Genomic DNA, 20,411 nt, shown 5'->3' on the forward strand with positions numbered 1-20,411 from the left:
GAGAAAGAAACACACGCAGAAGGTGAGTTCAATAATTTGTAATCTTCGTATCATAAGCCGCCATTTTGAGCGCTACAGTTTGCATCGTCCATGTTTGAAGAAACCGAACAACAACGGATTAGATTCTCTGTTTCGAATAGAAAATAATAATTGTTATTTCCATTCGTTGAATTAGTCATTAACAAGATTAAATGAAAAGTAATAAAAAGATTTTTATAGTAACATCATATCTATCAATATCTCGGTCGATTTATAATCATCAAAATCTCCGACGGCTGTTCCAGCTTGCAACGGGCAGAGATCTCGTTAGAATGGCGCGAAATTAACGAGCTTCCGTGCGAGTCCGCGGTGAAGCGCAACGCGATATCGTGCGACGTTGCATGGACTCTCGTGTATCGTTGTGTTGGCAGCAATGGGATTTACAGCGACCTACTTGGCGTACCTCGACCCTCAACATTGATTCGATTCAAACCAAAATTATTTTCCAACTGATTATCCTTCGATATATCGAAGACACTTTCGTTCTTTATTATAGCTTACGCTTATTATATTCAATTTTCTTCTGTTAAAATTCAAATGATATCGATTACATTTCAGAACGATAACAAACCTTTTTTTTCTGCTAACAGAAAAGTCAGTAATATATAAAATAATTTTACTTTTTAATACATCTAAGTTTATCGTTTTTTTTTTTTTGACAACAACAAAGCTATGACGAATGTTTAAGCTTTCGATATTTTAAAAATATACGAAAAAGAAAACGTCCATTTCAGCGCGCGCTACGCTTTCGTCATTGATTCAATCGATTTAATATTTCCCTCGTTCGATATATCGTTTTACTAAGATATCGTTTTCGACATCGATACATTGTCAGAATCGATTTCTTCGTAATTTCTGTGAACCTCTCTCTCTCTCTCTCTCTTTCTCTCTCTCTCTCTCTCTCTCTCTCTCTTCTCTCTCTCTTCTCTCCCTCTCTCTCCCATCGTCATTGTATCTTCGAACGACGGTTACAAGAAAATGGTGTTGTGATCTCGCGTCCCGTAGTCGCGCCTGCGCACGAAGACTTCTCGATGCATTCCACGGACGTGTAGCTCAACCTGATTATAAGCAAACTGTACCAATGTAATGTCCGCATGATTAACTTTGTCTCTCTTTGTCTATACATTATCGCGTGCGTGCATGCGTATACAAATTTGTTCATGCATAAATGTAAAAGAAACTGCGTAGAAAAAAAGATGTTAATTAAAAAATCGGGGAAGAAATAAAAACAACAATAGCGCAAGATCATACATTCTTCGATGTCTTGTGATTCATTTCAATAAAAATACAAGTATAAAAGTTCGAAGGAAAAAAAAACCAAATTTGACTTTCCCGCGTTTACTGTACGTCAGATATAAAGAATTCTTCTTTACCGACCGTAATTGATTAATTCATTACTTCGAGATTCGTATTTTGCCGCCAAACGCAAAAGGAAGTGTTATTTGGCGCGCGCATGAAAAGGCAAAAGATCGGCGTAAAAAACGCGTGCGAGTACTGTTCGAAAAGCAGTTAGGCGTGCGCCCAACACGATAATACATAGGTATGTATATATATGTGCGCGAACACACACATAAAGCATACTCAAATGAAATACGTAAGATCTCTCTTACGTCGAGAGAGAGAGAGAGAGAGAGAGAGAGAGAGAGAGAAAGAGAAAACTAGCGAGTATATACAACAATCCTAGCATTATCCATGGTATCCGCAGCTAACGCAACCGATGCGCCACATACTGTCCCCTACCGCCCCTTCCCCACCCCCATTTAACTATCCCAAGCGGCCATAGTCGCGGCTAGTTCTACATCGTTAAATAAACGTTCGGTATCTTGCTTTCTTCCCCTTCCTACTGGCTACTACCACCTCCATCTCTCCCCCCGTATCCTTTCGCTCGAAACTTCGACGTATTCCTTCTCCCTCACTCTTCATCTTTTTTTTCTCTTTTTCTTTCTAGTAAGGGAGAACACGAGCGCACAACGTGCAGTGAGCCGTATATAAAGGTCTGATTGCTGGACACCCGGTGAAATATGCCAGTCTCCGCCAATAACCGGTATCTTTCTTTGCTTTCTATCTCTTTCTAACTCTCGTCCTTCCACTGAATTCTCTCTCTCTCTCTCTCTCTCTCTCTCTCTCTCTCTCTCTCTCTCTCTCTTACTCATCCTCTTTATTCTTTCGCTGTCTTCGTCGAGAGTGCGAGGGAGAATAAGAAGAGAGCTACAAGAGCGGTAATCCGAGAGGGAGAGATGAGGAGAAGAGAGGAGCGAAGAAAAAGGAAAGAAACGAAAAGAAAGGATGCTGGAGAAGAGAATGGAGACGGTGAAAAGAGGCAATGCTGTGCATCGGACGGTGATATTACACCGATGACGGCACTCTCTCTCTCTTTCTCTTCTTTTCTCCTTTCTGTAAAATTTGTAAAATATCGACTCTCTTATCTTTCTCTATATATATTTTATCAGAAATAAAGTATGATTGGTTAACTAAAAGCTTTATTATTGTATCGTGTATTACTGTGCGTAATCGGTACTTAAGATATTTTTTAATGAACATTTCTTTGATATAAAATGAATGACAGGAAAAGTGTATATATATATATATATATATATATTGAAGGAAGTTAGAAATCAGACGGAAAGAACGTTTATCTCATTGATGTAAATTACATCGCGAAGAACGCTATTCCTTCCCCCTTTCTTCTTTCTTTTTTCTTTTTGCTTGGAGCAGTCAACGATGTTACTGCTGTTCTGCTGTTGCTACTATACTACTAACGTCGGTCTCATCACCACACCACAGGGAACGGTTTTGAACTGTGGTTCTGTAGATTAATCACTTAGGAATGCGAGACCGCAGGACGAATCGAGACAAGCATGTGGTATTATATACTAAAGGTGCATTGATTTCTACAGTCATTTAGAAAGAGAGAGAGAGAGAGAGACAGAGAGATTAGAGATGCGTTAAACTTGTCGCTTACACGTGAAAAAAAAAAAAAAAAAAAAATTGTAGTCTTCATCGTAAACGTATCTTCTTACAGAAAATACACGCTCGGGCGCGTTGTTATATGTTGAGCACATGTACAAAGAAAAAAAAATTAGCGGCAAGATTAGCGTGCCGTGAAAATTGTAAAAGAGTTATAACATGAAAGAGACAAAAGTTGAGATTACCTGGCCTCATCGAGAGAGCAAATCGCAGGCGCAGGTTACGTGGGTGTTTCGTAGGAAAGAAGGAAGGAGAGGAAAAGAGAGAGAGAGAGAGTATTGTAGTGGTGCGTCTTCGCTATTACATCCAAGGTTAGCTCCTCGCGAGCGCAACCTTTTTCTTCTCCCCCCCCCCCATCTCCAATACTCGTTTTTTTTCTGCAGAGCTTATGCAGTTTTCTTCCTCCCTTCCGTCCTTTTCCCCACTCTTACGCGCCCTCTTATTCATGACCAAATTTTATTTTTTTTCCTTTGAAAAAACATCATAGATAATTTTTGTTTAAATGTCACAGATAAAATTCGGAATAGTGAAGAAAAAAAAACATGAAAGAAACAGAAAAGGAAAACATTGAACAGCTGCGTAACATAAAAAAAGTGCAGAGTAGCGCGTGCGTTTGTAAATAACCGATAAGCTCGTATTGCAACGTATATTTTATCTTAACGACCCTATTAGATTACGGTCGAATACAATGAAAGAGAAAAAAGAGAGAGGGGGATATCGTTCGGCGTTACTCGTTAACTTTATCGAACGAGACATTTATCTTGCAATGTATATACGATATTAGAGCTAACCTCTTACGTTATTTCCTCGTTTATACTTTGAAAGGTTATGTTTCTAAAACCTTCATTACAAGCTAACTAATAAATCACAAATACATAAATCGATTATCTTTTTAGTTATACTAAGATGAAAGAACACGTTTCCTGATTAGTTCTTAATGCATTAGTGCTACTTCGCAAAGTTATTCCGCGAGTAATCGCATGAGAACCATTAATATGCCCTGACGTCATCTCAAAGAAACGCATCAAGCGCAACATAATAAACGCAAAAAAGCTAAAGCTTGAGCGAGATGCGCGTTAGTAGTTATCTCATCGCTAAATTTGACCGTATCGTTCGCAGAGATCGTCTTTAACGTGGAAGAGTAATAATCATTATACGTATGCTATATATATATTCATATGTACATATGCGAAGAGAGAGAGAGAGAGAGAGAGAGAGAGAGAGAGAGAGAAAGAGAGAGAGAGAGAGCGGGAATTTCGAATCGCACAGAAAACAGTAGAATGACAGATAATGAAAATAAATTGGAACTGGACATATACACAAAGACGATATTAATTTACATGAATCAATGGGCAAACGTTTTTGCTTTAAGTTAGGTCGAGGCCGAATGCAGCGAGAGCAAATGCGAATATTCGACTCTCTCTCTCTCTCTCTCTCTCTCTGTTTTGCTTCCCCTAAAGCACCGCGCACAAAACCGTTGCTCCTGCCTGCTGCTGCTTCGCCTACAAATTTTCGCATGGATCACACGCATTTGGTGTGTCGCGCGTGCTCGTCAATCCATGTGAACTTCTCTTGCGGTCGATACCATTTTACCTCGCAACCGGCGAATGCCAGCCACCGTCGACCGAGCGCGTTAAACCTCCTCCCCTCCACGCACCCCACTTAACTCCGCCATCCCTCCCACCACCCGTTAAAGTACAGCCTTCCCCTGTCCTCCTCGCCAACTGAACATCCTCTATCTCCGCCTACTGTGCGCTACGCGCTCTTCTAAAGATGTATCCTTTAAAACGACCGATTTAAATTTTCACCGCGCGCAGGAAAGAGAGGAAAGGAAGGGGGAGAGAGAGAGGGAAAGGAGGGGAGAGAGAGAGAGAGAGAGAGAGAGAGAGAGAGAGAGAGATTGTGAAAAACATTAGAACGCAAAAATAGGACATACTATTGAATTATATCTATAAAAGAGAAACGTATGTTTGTATCTATATATACAGATCCCCTTAGTATAGATTAGTAAAAAGTATAGATTAGTTCACTAATCTATACTTTTTGCATTTTAACAAGTCATATATTTTGGTTTACACATATCATGTAATATACATGTATAATTACTATATAAATAATATATCTATACCTATGATTTATTGTTCGGTAGAAAGCGATAATGATATTGCCCGTGTTTAAAGAAGGAAATAGGAAGTAGTAGTAATCTCTTTTTTTACATAAGTCCTCCGTCGGGATTTCATTGATAAATCATAGTAAAGACTCGAAACTGAAATTGGGAAGTAATTTGTGAGACATAGATTAAATGAAATGCAAGAAGGATAAAAAGAAATAAATAAAAAAAATAAAATTGTGCGAATGAAAAATTGGATATATCGAGGAAATAAAATGAATGGAAAAATAACGTTGTTGAACGTTGAAAAGTAAATGAATTGAAAGAAAAGATGAAATAACTGAGAAATATAAGATCAGAAATGAAACGAACAGATTGCGAGAAAGCTGTGGAAACGAGTGGTTAAACGAGGAAAGGGAGGGAGTAGTTCGGGATAGGTGGCGGGCAAGAAGGGAGTTAGGCAAGATGGCCGTTAACAGGCGAAAACAGCGCCGTCTGGTAAAATTTTTTTATTCCCGCCGACTTCTTCGGGATCATGTACGAATTTTCTGTGAGATAGGTTAGAATTCGTATAAATATGTATTTCAAGGAAATAAGATAGAATCTTGTAAATCTTTACGATATCATAAATAATGAAAACAATTTTGTATTGTTTGTTAAAAATTATAATTTAAAAAATGAAATATAATACGTTATTGATATCGAGCTATTATAATAATAATAATGGGGGAAAAAAAAAGAAACCTTTTTAATAAAGTTCTTATATGCTTAAATCGCTATCATAAATAATAATTGTAAATGTCTCCAATAATCTTGTAAATGTATTTATGTTTCCATTATATTAAACATTATAAATATATCGTATAGTTTCCAAGATCGGATAGGCCCGATTTATATTAAAAATTGTAGTCCGATTTTATCTATTTTTATCGTTCTTTAAGATATAATGACGTTTATTTAACTCTTATGAGAGTATAATGTATCATATAATATACCATAGTTATCTGAAACACTTTATTTGTCAAATATATTGATCAATAAATTGAACAACGACAAATGTATTGCTTTTATGTACATGAATAAATAAATTCATTACATTTTCTGTAAAATACATAACGAAGATATAAAAGTAATTCATCCGATATAAAATTATATATCCTTGCAATAAAGATAAAAGGAAAATAATGAAACAAACATACATTTGTTTAATTTATAGTTCGTAAATTGCTTCAAAATGATATATAAATCAGAAATAATCCAACCAACTGTTTCATATTCCTTCAAGAAGGAAAGTTTATAAAATTGATTGTAAGTAGATACAATGAATCTATATATCTATATATTATAATCTGTTTATAAGATTTTAGAGCTAACTTGAAATAAATTTATTTGTACGTAATATAAAAGCAATAATTATTTTCAATATGTAGATTTAATATCTAAAGTTGGAAAAATATATGATGTGGTTGACCTGCCCTCACTCACCATTTTACCAGCCATTGTTGCCACCATTGAGGAATGAAAATTGCAATTAACAGATATATTTTTAAGAATTCTTATTTTCGTAATAATCCTCAATATTTATTTAATGAACCAATTAATAAAGGTTCAATATATTAATATTTCAACGTTAGTTCGAACTTTTTTGGTTATAGGGAGTATTACGAAGTCTTATAATATCGGTAACAAATCGTTAAAGTAATAGAAGAATGAATAATGCGCAATGAATAAATAATTAATCATTAATACGTAAAAAGTTATTAACGTAAAATAAGATTTAAATGTCATCTAAGATATTCATAATCGTGATCCTGATGTTCTCTTTTAAAAGTGTATTTACAAATGATATTGAATAAACTTAGATAATCAAACGATGTAATTACAATTTCCAAACCGTTCTAAAGTATTAAAAATATCGAAAAAAAACTATCGCTTACCTTAATATGACAGGAATACAGAAGCTCACTTGAAACTTGGATGTAAACACAAGCATTTTTTAATGGAACTAACACCAGGGCAGCTTAAATAATCAAGGAGAAAACACTCTTTACATCGCGAACAACGTTATTTCACTGTCCTAAATTTTATTACGTTATTAAATACCGCAATAAATACAAGAATTCGCGATCTCTTCGGAAAACATCCATCGAAAACTAAAGATGGCAGCCATTCTTCTGTACAAAACAAAGGTTCACATCCACGGACTCGCAAGCAATGAAGCCTCGAACCCAGATAACTTCCGGCGCTGTTATCGGCGCGCCAATTTTAATTTTACCGAACATTGAGTTTTATTTTCACATTAATATCGATGCTCAATATCTTTTAGCACTTTTAAGTAGATTGATTGGATCGAGAAGAATCTATAATAGATGAATACCATTTGATCGAACCTATATCAATTCGATTAAAATATTACGAATTTATTACAAATTAGTACACATTATTATCTGCAGATGGCGCTGAGATCGATTTTACGTATTACGATGCCATCTATCGTTGAATTTATTAAATCTAAGCAAGGTGACAACGTAATAAGATCGCAATAAAAATTTGGCAAACTTTTTGCACATTTTAAAATTTATGAACTTTCTGAATAAGAACGTATATTTTCTATACTTTATTATAACCTTATCGATTTGACAAATTACACGTTTAATGTTTACGTTTGTCTAATGTATTATTGTAACTGAACTAATATTTGAATAGTTGTCATTTTAAATACAACCGATATGGTTGGTAATTCTGAAAATTTTGCTATATGAACGGACTTTCTGCGTGCAATCGACTGTTGCTTAGGTTATTGATTTCCGTGTGTGGTATATGTTTAATAAAAATTCATATCTCCCTCACACAATATTTGATAATTTTCTAAATGGAATTAAAAACTTAGCAAAAGGTATTGTGTTTTAAACTGTACACTATCTTTAAATATTTCCTGATTTCATACCATCAATGTAAAAGATTTTTATTATACAATAAAAAAAATATCTATTGGTAGTAATATTTTTGAATATATGATTTGTAATGCATAGTATCAGTGTATTCAATGCATGTATTTTTTAGTATGGCAGATGCTGATCCACAATTGAAACGTCTTTTACTTCCTGCTGAAGAAACACTTTTTGAACAATTATTAAGAATTGGACTTTATATAGGAGCAATATTTCAAGTTGTATGTATATTAGCTATAGTTATATACCGAGCAGGTCCATCTGATGGGGGTGCCGCATTAAAGGTATAATCTTAAATTGTAAATGATAATTATTTTTATTTATCGCTTATATAATTTACTTAGTTCGATATTTTTATATATTTATTATACATAATGATAATGATTATAGGATGATCCAAGTGATGTTGAATGTTCAGAAAATAGTCCACAAGTTACACCAAGAAAACCTCATCGGCCACGAAAGCAAGAAAAAAAAAAGAGACGTTAGAAAGATAAAAAAGGATATCCTATTTGTTTTCCATATATGATTATGGATTTCAAATCATTTAAAAAATGTTCTATATAAATAATTTGATATTTTTAAGAACTCTTTTTAGGACTTAATTATGTACTTGATAAATGATATTAATCTTTCACATAAGTATTTCAAAAATTATATAAATAATTTTAGATAGTCTAAGTTGATGATTTTTTCAGAAGCATAATTGTAATAAAAATTTAATAAAAGATGGAGACTGATAGAGTATGAATGTGTTTGTTGTATTTTATTATCCTATGAATTTATGAAAATAACGGAAAAAAAAGATTGGTTGGATTAGAATTTTTGAAGTTTAGAAACTTTAGTCAAATCAAAGTTCATATTCTTAACCTATTTTGATCAAATAATTATAAATGTAAATAATTATCATATATTATTTAATCATTTTTATAATTCTAATGAAATTAAATGAATTTTCATTTAATAAAGTTTACAATTTGCATTATTTTAATATTCGAAATAATTTTGATTACTGTAGTATGTTTAGTTTATACGTATATCCGTGCCAATGTGAACGTTCACGCATTACGAAAAAAAATGCAATTGCACATTATAAAAACGTGAATATATTCACGTAAAGTTATCACGAAACGTAACTGATAATTTTAAAGATATTTAAAGAACTAATAAAAATTTACTCTCTCTGTCTCTCTCTTTCTCTCTCTCTCTCACTCTCTCTTTCTCTTTCGTAAATATATATATACAATTATATTAGATATGTTACATTTAACGAATACATTATCACCACAAGATATATTAGCAGAGGTTAGAAAATTTATTTCATCGGCTGTCAGACCTTCTCATAATACAAATACTCTTGATGTAACTAGAACAGCGTTGTTTTTACTTAAAAATCTTCCTGCTGCTAGAGATGCTGTACTTGAATATTTTTGTAATGTATTCTGCATTGCAGTTACAAAATATGTACGGCAAATTGAGGTAAATAATAGTAGTATACATATCATCGATTAGTATTGTTGATTAATCTATATAAAAATATTAATTTATATTTTACAGACAAATCAAAGCGTAGTTATATCTGAGGAAGGTATTATTGTAGAAATTTATACAGTATTAAGTAATTTCATTCATGGAAATCCAGAAGCATGGGCACCGATTATATCAGCATGGTCTTTAGAATTGCTTGGTAAATATAAGTTTAATTTTATTTAATTTGTATTGATATAAAAACTATTCTCCTATCTAATGTAAATATTTTATTTAATAGGTAAATTATCATCAGAATATTCAAAACGAGGTAATTTACCAACTAATGCTGGAATCAATGATTTTTTGCAACAATGGATGTCTTGTCGTGCTACTCGTACATTGATTGACATCACAGCGCAATGTCTTCAGTGTCTTATGCATTCGGATACAGAATCTTGTATCAAAGCATTACTAGATACTAGTGTATTACATAGTCCGCATTTTGATTGGGTCGTTGCTCATGTGGGAAGTTGTTTCCCAAACACAGTTATTACAAGAGTATTATCATGCGGATTAAAAGATTTCTGCGCCATGGGCTATGAGTATAACGTAAAGAATCCAAAGTTAAATTCCGTTGTTGGTATTCTAGGACACTTAGCTGGAAGTCACTTTCAGGACATTAGAACTGCTCTATTGGATTTATTTAAGGTAAGATAATGTGATAATAATTAATAAATTCCCTGATTTATTAATTTTTAATTGTTTTTTTCTTATAGTGGAGTTTGGATGAAAATGTAAATGTTGATGAAGATACGAGACAGCAAAAATTAGCTACTGTACCATTTCTGTTAAATTTAGCTTCCCTTTCTCCCACATTATTAAAAGCAATAACTAGCGATATTTCACAAATATGTAAGTAAAAATACTTAATAGATTGAGAAAGATGTAAAAAGTAATATTACATTTTATATTTTAGTAAATCCTGATGTTATTCCAAGACTTGCTCTATATGCCTCAGATTGGTGTAAATATTTCAATAATCAACCGGAGGCACTGATTGACTTAGCTGTACACTTAGCGTTAGGTTGTGAACAAGGAGCATCTCAAATAATAAATATTCTATTAGATACTAGTTTGAATACAAGCAATGTTGGATATCATAGTGTTAATGCAACTCAGAGTGTCAAGAATGTATGTCGTGAAATATTAGAGTTAATGCTACAAGAAATAAATTTAACTTTAAGGACACATAGCGTACAGTCTGCAAATATTTCTCTTTTAAATTCTATTAAACAAGAGTTACTTGTGATAATACCATTACTTCTAAATAGAGATCCATTAAGAGTTCAAACAGCAGTGAGGCTATTGTGCTTCATTGGTGGACAGAGTTCTAATATTTTAATATCTGCTGCATCATTTATGTTGGTAAAAGCACAAACAACATTTCATTTAGCTGCATTGATACATCTTATTTCTAACAATTCCATATTGTTTCCTGTAAACAAACCCGAAAGTGAAACTATGTTCGCCAATCATGGTTATTTTACACAAGTAGTAGAACAAGCACTTCGAGAAATTCATTATAAAAGTGTTACAGAGATACAAGAGTCAAGAAAATTGTTTGAAAATCTTACGATATTATTAAAGTAGGTATATAAAGTAAAGCTTTACGTAATATCTAATACTGATGCATTGTATAATATAAATTTATTTAAATTACCGAAGAATAATTTTAAATGCGAAACTTGTTTTGTTTTTTCTTTTAGGTGGGAGAAATCCAATAAAGTAATAGTATTTAGATCGAAAATAGTAACTAGAGCCATTAAATCGAATTTACTTCAAATTTCTTCATTATTAACGAAAACAGATAATTTTGATTTAGCAAACGACATAGCTATAATGCTAGATTTATTAAGTATGCCTGGGAAGGATTATTTTGTTCCAAATATTGAACTTACGTTAAAATTAGTGAAAGCGGTACTGCAGTATTTTTTTTTATGTATAGCAGAAGAAGGTAATTTATACATCGGTATGTTCAGTTATATCATAATGCCCATTAAAATATCGATACTGATTTACAGATATTATAAAGAAAGAGAAAGGTATAAAAATAGTTTGTCATCTATTAAAGGATTTAACTTGTTATTCTCAGTGCGCAAGGGTCTTAGCACTTAGAGATATTTTGGTACATTGTATTAATAATGATCCAGCCAAATATTTTGGTGCAAAAGAAAAATTTGAACCACAATTTGAAGAAATGTTACTTTTACATCAAAATCATAGGCAGGTAATATTGTTACAAATTTATAATTGACAAATCAAACACATGTCATGTTATATTATATATTTTTAATATTACTCTTATTACTCTAGGTTACAAGTACAATGCTAGCTCAAAGAAACTCTTCCGTATTCCATGCTGGTGTAATAGGACATGGTCCAAGAAGACCACCACCCGAGAACAATATTAATAAAGAGATTATTACTTTAAACAAAATGTTATTAATTGATGTGATAAAGGTAAGCTTTATATATACATGCCATGTATAAAATATAAATTTTATACATCATTATATAATATTTATTTTATTTCATTCTTTCAGGCTTGCTGTAGCAATCAGGAATTAGAACAATATCCTGTTAATTTAGATGCGCTAACAATGGTTAGTTTATTATTAGTAGAATTAGTATCACCTGATGTTATGTATAATGGTTTGCCATGGCCTGATGAAGAATTTACAAAGGTAGGCACTTCTTAAAAAATATCTTGATTATCAAATCTCAAATATTAGTTAACAAAGCTTTCTATTATAACAGGTTACTGTGGAAAGAGATTTACAAATTCGTCGTACATTTAAAGACGTACCTCTTTTATGGACTCTTTTGGAATTAACAGCTTGGTACAGACCCGCTTTAGCTTATTGTTCTGTCTTGTTAAGAGGTATAGCAGCCACAGTTATGGCTAACTGGAATATAGAAGAAGGAGTAGCACTTTTAAATGTTATGGCACTTGGACAATTGCTGCCACCTCCATTAGCAAGTATAAGAGATATTCTACCCGTTTTAGAAACTAATCAGGTATGCGTGTACACGAATTTATTTTATAAATAAATTATTTTGGATTTTCTTACCAACAGAATGCTATGTGAAAAGTCTAAATATTAACTTGTTTTTATTACAGATAAATACTGTGATGAGAGAATGTGTATGGGCATACATGCGAGAGAATGTTCCATCGCCAGCATTATTTACTCGCAATGAAGGATCTAACGTAGCATGGAGAGATACCGATACTTCTATTCCAAACACACGTTTCATAGAAATACTTCGTTTGATTTTACTCGCAAATATTCACAATTTAGGTCCACTTTATTCTACATTGTTTTTTAATGAACATAAATAATAATGCAAAAATACTTTTATGTTTCATATGATCGAATATAAAGGAAAATATAAATCTTTTCATATAAATATAGGGATATATAATATAATCGTGATGTAAATAATATAATAATCACTTATTTTGTATACATTATGTTAGAGAATTAAAAAAGAAATGATTTTTAAAGAACATAATTAATAGAGAAAGGAAAGCTAATATAATGTGCCTTTGAAAGGAATTTAATACTTTTATACTATTCACAATACAATATAGGTATTCAATATACCAATTTCTACATTGAAATTGTATAACAGTAGGTATATTATTATCAATAACAACGCTATTACATACAAAGTAGAAAAGGACATTCACACTTTATAAAATAGAAATTAATTCTTTTGCAAATATTTTATATATATATATATATATATATATATATATATATATATACATATATATATATATACATATATATACATATATATACATATATAACCAACACACGTTTATAAGTTTTAAGAGCATATGTTGCATCATCGATACATCTCACATTCATTCTCTTTCTGATATTAATAAATTGCAATTGTTTTACGAGTAAATATAAATGAACTAAAGAAAGGTAGTTCTTCTTTCATAGGTAGGACAAAACAAGGAAGACGAAAAATAAGTTTTACTTTTTATAAAAGTACATTGTGCTAAATACATTGAAGAAATTAAATTGTGTGTTATGTCTTTAATGATACAGGAATGATGATACCTATGATGAACAAACAATGTTCAAGTTGATTGCTGTACGAATACCCTAGGTGGGTGCCTCGTCCGAACAAAATGATTACATATTGTATATATTCATAATTGCTTAAATTCATACAAACGTTACGAATTTAATCGTACTTGTCTTGAGTCTTTCATAAAGCTCTGGATTAAACAGAGTTTAAAATATTAGTAAAAAATGTTGAGAATATTTAATTATTTTCTTACTATGTACATTGCTCGCGCACGTTTGTGAGAAACTTTTCATCTTAAATGAATCGCATAGAGCATCCGACAAAAAACTTTTCACATTTTTATTCGAGCATTTAAGAGTTATGTATGAATTCCTCTTCTACACATCGTCATTGCATTTGATTGCAATTGGCATGACTTACGCACTAAAGATATAGTGCAGAACGAACGGCTATTTTACTTACACATGCGACAAAAAAACGTATTTCTTTTGTAAAAAATAAACAAAAAAAAAAAAAAAAAGGATATATATATATATAATTCTAACATACATAAGAGAATTTATGAAATAATTGCATAATATGACAAATCTATCAGGACAATGTATACACATATTGTATGATTTGATTCACACGATGAAGACTTCACTTTATGGCAAATTAGGTACATATTAGTACTGAGATTGCCAAACGTTCTTATTTTACAATAAATTATTTTCAGTTCTTCAAAATTAAAAAAGTTCACTTTGAAAGTCTATGTATATTAAGTTTAGAACAATAGAGTGCTCATGCCACCCATTTCACTTTGTTCCTTAACGAAGATTTCAAAGTACTGATATATAATAGTCACAGCAAGTAATATACCAGTGCCCGATCCAATTGCACCAAGAAAATCAGCCAGTACAGAGAGAGCTCCAATACATAGGCCACCAAACGCTGCAGCAGTTGGAATGTATCTATTTAATTCACGAATCATGGAATTGTCCCTATGTCCCCTCATAACCATTTGTTGTTCCTTTAATTGTTTCCATACCTAAATTGACAATAATACATATTACTGTATTCATTAGATACTTAATGTGATAAAAAGTATATTAACTTACATCTTTTGCAGAACTGCCAGAAACTTCTATCCAGGTTTTAGAGAAGAAAGCACATGAACCAAGCATGAATAAGATGTATAAAACAGCATGCACCGGATCTTGGACGATATGACCTACTGATTCTGGCGGCGAAAGATAATAACATAATCCGCCAACAGGATAAGACCTAGCAGGACCACCACCACCAACATCAGACCAAACTCCTAACAAATTGACAATTACGTTTCCTTGGAATTTAACAGCCAACATCTGAGAGATGACATACAAGTTGGATACTAATGCCGATTGAAGAATAATCGGTATATTACTAGTATAGAACAATTTGATGGGATAACTGCTATATTGACCTCGATACCTAGCAGATTTTATTGGTAAATCAACACGGAAACCCTATAAATATAAATTGATCATATTAATTATATTCATTTATATTTTCATCTATGTAATTTTCAAAGGCATAGCAAATGATATTTCACACATTACCTGGAAGTATATAACAATTGCAAATACCAAAATAGTAGCTAAAAGATTCATGAGATTAGGAAGGTTCTGTCTATAAAATGCTTCGCGAAGAGCTCGTACTTTATCTTGTCTTGTAGCCAAAAGATGAAACAAAGCAATAACAGCACCTTCAAATTCTGTTCCACGACCTGTTCATTTAACATAATTTATATAATATAACATATTAAATGGTATTACTCAAAACATGTATTATATTGAAATCAACATACCAGTATTGACAGTGGCAGGAGAAAATGCTTTCCATACTATAGTCTCACAAATATTAGTGGCAATGAAGAGAGAAATACCACTTCCTAAACCATAACCTTTCTGAAGCAATTCATCGAGCAGTAATACAATCAAGCCAGCAACAAATAATTGAATGATAATCAAAAGACAAACACCAGCTCCAATTTCAGTTGGATCTCCATACATTCCAGTCATTACATAAACAATGGCCTGTCCAACAGTGATAACCATACCAAACACTGTATGGAGAATAAACGGAAGATTATTTAACCAGTGAAGATATTATAAGATATACGCAGCAATCTTCTCTAATTACATTTTTGTGCCCCGTTAAACAGCGCTCTATCTTTCGGCGTATCACCAACTTCAATAATCTTTGCTCCATGCAAAAGCTGCATGATAAGACCAGAAGTAACGATAGGAGAAATTCCTAATTCCATTAGTGTACCCCTATTTGATGCAAGAATGACACGAATCCAATAGAAAGGATCTGCACTGTCCGAAGACATAATACCGAAGAGTGGAATCTAAAGAAATTATATTTATTACATATTCTTGAATATTACCTCATGCAAAATATATTATCAACTTACATAAGGTATAGGTGATAATAATAAATAATAAATAATATATATATATATATATATATATATATATATATGTATATATATGTATATGCATATGTATGTATACTTTACCTGACAGCATACTAAAAAAATAAACAATGTTATCGCTGTCCATAATACTTTCTCTCTGAATTGAATCTGTAAAGAGATAGAAATATAAAAGATGTGTAAAAAAGAAAAAGAAAAATGATATAAAAAATGATGCCACATGCAAGTAGGTTAAAGGTTATTTTCTTCCAATTATTGTAATGTCCAATGAAGATTTAATTTTCACAATTTAGAAAATACAATGTGTGCAATTAACAAATATAAATCAAAGATATAAATAGATCCACGAAAACTTACCTTTCTCTGTGGTTTCGCTATTTCTGGTAGTATACTGCAAAATGGTTTTATTACCTCCAAAAATTTGACTGAAAAATTATAATTAGACGAGTAAGAAAAAGAAAAAGAAAATTTCGGTGATGAAAGTCAATGAATATAAAAAAATTTCCTTGTGGTAACAATATGTTGTTATAGTATAAACGATTCCGGGAGGTTACCAATACGGTAAATAGCAGTAATATAATTTAAGAAAAAACTATATCATTGTAATTTATATTAATTAAATTATATACTTACATCCCATTTTAATAACGTAACGTTATTTGTCTTTAATATTACTGTTCAGCAGTGCAACTAAACGATGCTCTTAATAGGACTCTAAGAACAACACCGTTAAACACTTGTACATGAAACAAGAAAACGCGAGTAAAGGTGGCCGCGTAGGCTTAAACTGGCAAACGGTTGCGAATCGTGGCTCTCTTCGACGACACGTATCAATATGCCGCTGTCACGTGACTTGATGATGTTGGCCGCGAGAGAAGAGTGTTTCCTTAACAAACGACAGATGGCGCTACCGTATCCTTCGCGCATGCGTATCGAATTATAATTGATGCGCATGTTAAACAATATTATTCAATCATATTCAAATTTATCTTTTTTAATACTTTAATATTCTACATCTATATAATAAGTACTTAAGACAATATTTGTTTTAATCGTTTTACATTTTCTCAACATTCTTACAAATATGTTATATAATCTTACTCTTTGCGTTTTTTTTGTAAAAATACTTTTTTAATTTGGAATAGATGGATTCTATATATATTTCTTTTTCTTTTTTACAACAAATTGAGTAAATTTACATATAGATAATAGATATAGAAAAATCGTGTTATTTTCTACGAAAGGAAAAAATAACGAAGAGAATACATTATATTTTCAATAATCATTTATTATTTGTTTCCAAAAGATAACAACAAAATATGATTCATAAAAAATGTATTTACTTGCTAATTTTTTTAATTGCTCGCATATCACTTGTAAAATATAAATGGAGTTACACTACTCCATTAACGATAAGTTTCATTTATATTCAGCAAGTCTTGAGTAAATATCACAATATTGATTTTATGTGCTATCATGCTTATCAATTTCTATCAGCATACCGAAGTGAACGTAAAAATCTATATAAGGATAAAGAATAAGTTTGACTAAGCATTCTTTCTTTGTCGGTACTTTCAATTTTTCAACATCGAATCAAATCCACCGAGAAGTTCGTACATCCCGTTCACTTTCTTCGACTACATCGAAAATATTAAATTTTCGTTATGTTCGATATTTTTCGTTTCTTTTTATACATCACATCGTATTTTACTGCTTTGACAAATGCTAGGTAAGTGAAAGGATTTCAATTACGTTTAAGAAGTAAGAAGAGTAAAAAAAATAAAACGATAAAAAATCAGAGTGCACTTGGCTTAAGATCTAATCGTGTTCTCTAAGCTCATTGGAATTCGTACTTTCTAATTTATTTTACGTGTATCGTGTCAATATGTACGTATTCGATATACTCGATATAAGTGACTACATTATTTTTTCTTTTTTAATAATTTTTAAACATGAATACAGACATTTAATAACGTTCAAAAGAATAAAAACAATTTCTGATAACGAGCGAGACATTTATAAATACGAGAAGATATACGTGGTTTTATTATCATGGAACTTATTATCATCGTGCATTATATCGTGCTTCAATTAGAATTTTGAAAGAATAAATAAAAGTTATTCGAAGGTATTCAGAGAGTAAGAATGATCAGTTCGGAAGAGGACTTTGTCTGAGATACTACAGATGTTCTTTATCCATCCATACGTTTATAATTATACCGAGTGTTCATAAATTTTAACAACAATTCATTGTTTTTTAATTATTTTCGTTATTTCTTCTATTTTTTAACAATTAATGATTATTACTAATTAAAAATATTTTTGTACGTTTGAAAATTGATCAGCGGGTTTTTTAAAATGGTCACGTAAATATGTTTTACATAATCTGTAGATGTATAAAGCATTCGTAGAACTTGTCTAATAATACATCAAGTATTTCCTTAATAGCTTTATAATTTCATTTGATCGATCAAATGATGTTCTATCATTCTGTTTTCGTCCCTCTCTCTCTTATACGATAACCTAATACGTAATTTGCCCTTGATATGTCATTGAAACAATAAATCAACGCAATCATTGATTTTACTTCTTATCAAACCCATACGAATGCAATTAATATAATAATAAAAATATGATTATTTTCTCAAATATTTTTATAATAATTTAATATTTGAATAATTAGAATAATTGATGTCTTATTTTTCTATAGAGTAAGTGTAACTGAAATTAATGAAAATACACCTGGAATTACGATTAATGCAGTGACAGAACCATTTGGACTTACCGAGGGACCGCATTGGGATCATGGATCTCAGAAATTATACTTTGTGGATATCGTTAATCAAAAATTATGCAGATTAGATCCTGCATCCGGCTCTGTTACATGCACATATATAGGTAATAGATATTAATCAATTAAATCAAAATGAGATATAATGTATCTTTGATCAATCTTATAAATTATTTATTTACAGAAAATGGTCCAGTTGGAGTAGCTGTACCTGTGGAGGATGAGCCTAATAAATTCGTAGCAGGTTCTGGCACCGAGTTTGTTCTTGTTACATGGGATTCTGGGCATAATGTAACCAAAGCTTCTACTACGGTATTAACTACGGTTGATAAAAATCAAAAAGATACAAGATGGAATGACGGCAAAGTTGACTCCTCTGGACGATTTTGGGGTGGTCAGTATTAAAATATCAGATACCGTTATCGTGTAATTTAGTCAATAGCATTAATATAGATTAATATTTCTGACAGGTACCATGGGTCCAGAAATAAATGGAGATGTAGTTCCTAATCAAGGAACTCTTTATCGCATAGGAAAAGATTTTGATCCACGCGTTGAAATATCTCCTGTTTCTATAAGCAATGGATTAGCATGGAATAAAGAAGATGATACATTCTACTATATTGATTCACCTACACGTCAAATAGCTGCATACGATTATAACCCTCTCTCTGGAACTATATGTAACCAATTTAATATTTAAACATTTATATTTAATACAAAATAATCGTGTACTTTTTTACATCAATCTCTTTTCTTTTCCAGCTAATAAAAGAATTGCGTTTGATTTAGAAAAAAACAACATTGCTACTGGCGTTCCTGATGGCATGACTATAGACACTGATGGCAATCTTTGGATAGCTGTTTTTAATGGATCTGTTGTAAGTAGAGTATACAAATGAATCACAATGGTTAGAACATTTGAATGTTTTGATTCAATTATAATTAATATTATTTTAAATATATTTCATTTAGGTGCTTAACGTGAATCCAAAAACTGGAAAATTAATACGTACAATTAGACTTCCAGCAGAAAGAGTAACCAGTGTAGCATTTGGGGGACCAAACTTACAAATTTTATACATAACCACATCAAGTTATGGACTATCAGATGCAGAAAAGAAAAAGCAGCCTAAGGCTGGTTCTATATTTGAAGTAAAAGGTTTAGGAGTTAATGGATTATTGGCCAATTCATTTCAATTGTAAATTACGCATTAATATACGCGTCAATTTAAAAGTATCTCTTATGAAATAATACTGCAAATATATAGAGACAAATGTAAGCAACAAATATATATCAAATTATTAAAATAACTTTTAATCAACATATTGTATTTCAGCGTGTATATTTGAAAGTTTTATGTAATCTCAGAAATATAATGGATTTTAACATTTATTTGAAGTGTTTTCCTTTTTTTTTAACTCATCTTCATTTCAAAATATTACATGTTAAGAAATAATTAATCATTCTAAAATATTCTTTTATGCATAAAAGCATTGTAAAGACAA

The 20,411-nt window shown here is 31.5% G+C and overlaps 4 protein-coding genes and 1 long non-coding RNA gene across 6 annotated transcripts; 4 read left to right on the top strand and 1 right to left on the bottom strand.

Annotated features, from left to right (window-relative positions):
- Positions 1-689: 689 nt before the first annotated feature.
- On the top strand, positions 690-5,916 carry LOC146872522 (uncharacterized). Its single transcript, XR_014983039.1, has 3 exons — positions 690-1,579; positions 1,988-2,083; positions 3,518-5,916. It is a non-coding gene; the product is annotated as an uncharacterized LOC146872522 (long non-coding RNA).
- A 1,937-nt stretch (positions 5,917-7,853) lies between these two features.
- LOC118449673 (protein MANBAL) lies at positions 7,854-8,788 on the top strand. The gene is made up of 3 exons (XM_035884512.2): positions 7,854-8,012; positions 8,180-8,351; positions 8,458-8,788. The coding sequence occupies exons 2-3, from the start codon at positions 8,181-8,183 to the stop codon at positions 8,554-8,556; spliced, it is 270 nt and encodes an 89-aa protein (XP_035740405.1). The 5' UTR covers positions 7,854-8,012; position 8,180; the 3' UTR covers positions 8,557-8,788.
- A 318-nt stretch (positions 8,789-9,106) lies between these two features.
- On the top strand, positions 9,107-13,274 carry omd (integrator complex subunit 5 omd). The gene is made up of 11 exons (XM_035884477.2): positions 9,107-9,546; positions 9,625-9,754; positions 9,836-10,245; positions 10,314-10,449; positions 10,514-11,183; positions 11,304-11,551; positions 11,619-11,824; positions 11,911-12,057; positions 12,141-12,281; positions 12,355-12,615; positions 12,719-13,274. The coding sequence occupies exons 1-11, from the start codon at positions 9,325-9,327 to the stop codon at positions 12,938-12,940; spliced, it is 2,793 nt and encodes a 930-aa protein (XP_035740370.1). The 5' UTR covers positions 9,107-9,324; the 3' UTR covers positions 12,941-13,274.
- Positions 13,275-13,583: 309 nt separating this feature from the next.
- On the bottom strand, positions 13,584-16,936 carry Sec61alpha (SEC61 translocon subunit alpha). The gene is made up of 8 exons (XM_035884478.2): positions 16,745-16,936; positions 16,469-16,536; positions 16,196-16,261; positions 15,814-16,024; positions 15,479-15,736; positions 15,231-15,397; positions 14,748-15,137; positions 13,584-14,677 (listed from the first exon to the last, which is right to left on the bottom strand). The coding sequence occupies exons 1-8, from the start codon at positions 16,749-16,751 to the stop codon at positions 14,414-14,416; spliced, it is 1,431 nt and encodes a 476-aa protein (XP_035740371.1). The 5' UTR covers positions 16,752-16,936; the 3' UTR covers positions 13,584-14,413.
- Positions 16,937-17,508: 572 nt separating this feature from the next.
- Positions 17,509-20,298, top strand: LOC118449693 (regucalcin). 2 transcript variants are annotated; one of them, XM_035884550.2, is made up of 6 exons: positions 17,509-17,840; positions 18,822-19,009; positions 19,087-19,296; positions 19,373-19,585; positions 19,668-19,783; positions 19,878-20,298. In XM_035884550.2, exons 1-6 carry the CDS (start codon positions 17,776-17,778, stop codon positions 20,106-20,108), a joined length of 1,023 nt encoding a protein of 340 aa, XP_035740443.1. In that variant the 5' UTR covers positions 17,509-17,775; the 3' UTR covers positions 20,109-20,298. The 2 variants fall into 2 exon arrangements, with proteins under 2 accessions (XP_035740443.1, XP_035740446.2); XM_035884553.2 differs by lacking the exon at positions 17,509-17,840 and adding an exon at positions 18,270-18,477.
- Positions 20,299-20,411: the final 113 nt, after the last annotated feature.

This window comes from Vespa mandarinia, chromosome 15 (assembly GCF_050613455.1).
Source record: "Vespa mandarinia isolate Hongniang chromosome 15, ASM5061345v1, whole genome shotgun sequence".
NCBI classification, from domain to species: domain Eukaryota; kingdom Metazoa; phylum Arthropoda; class Insecta; order Hymenoptera; family Vespidae; genus Vespa; species Vespa mandarinia.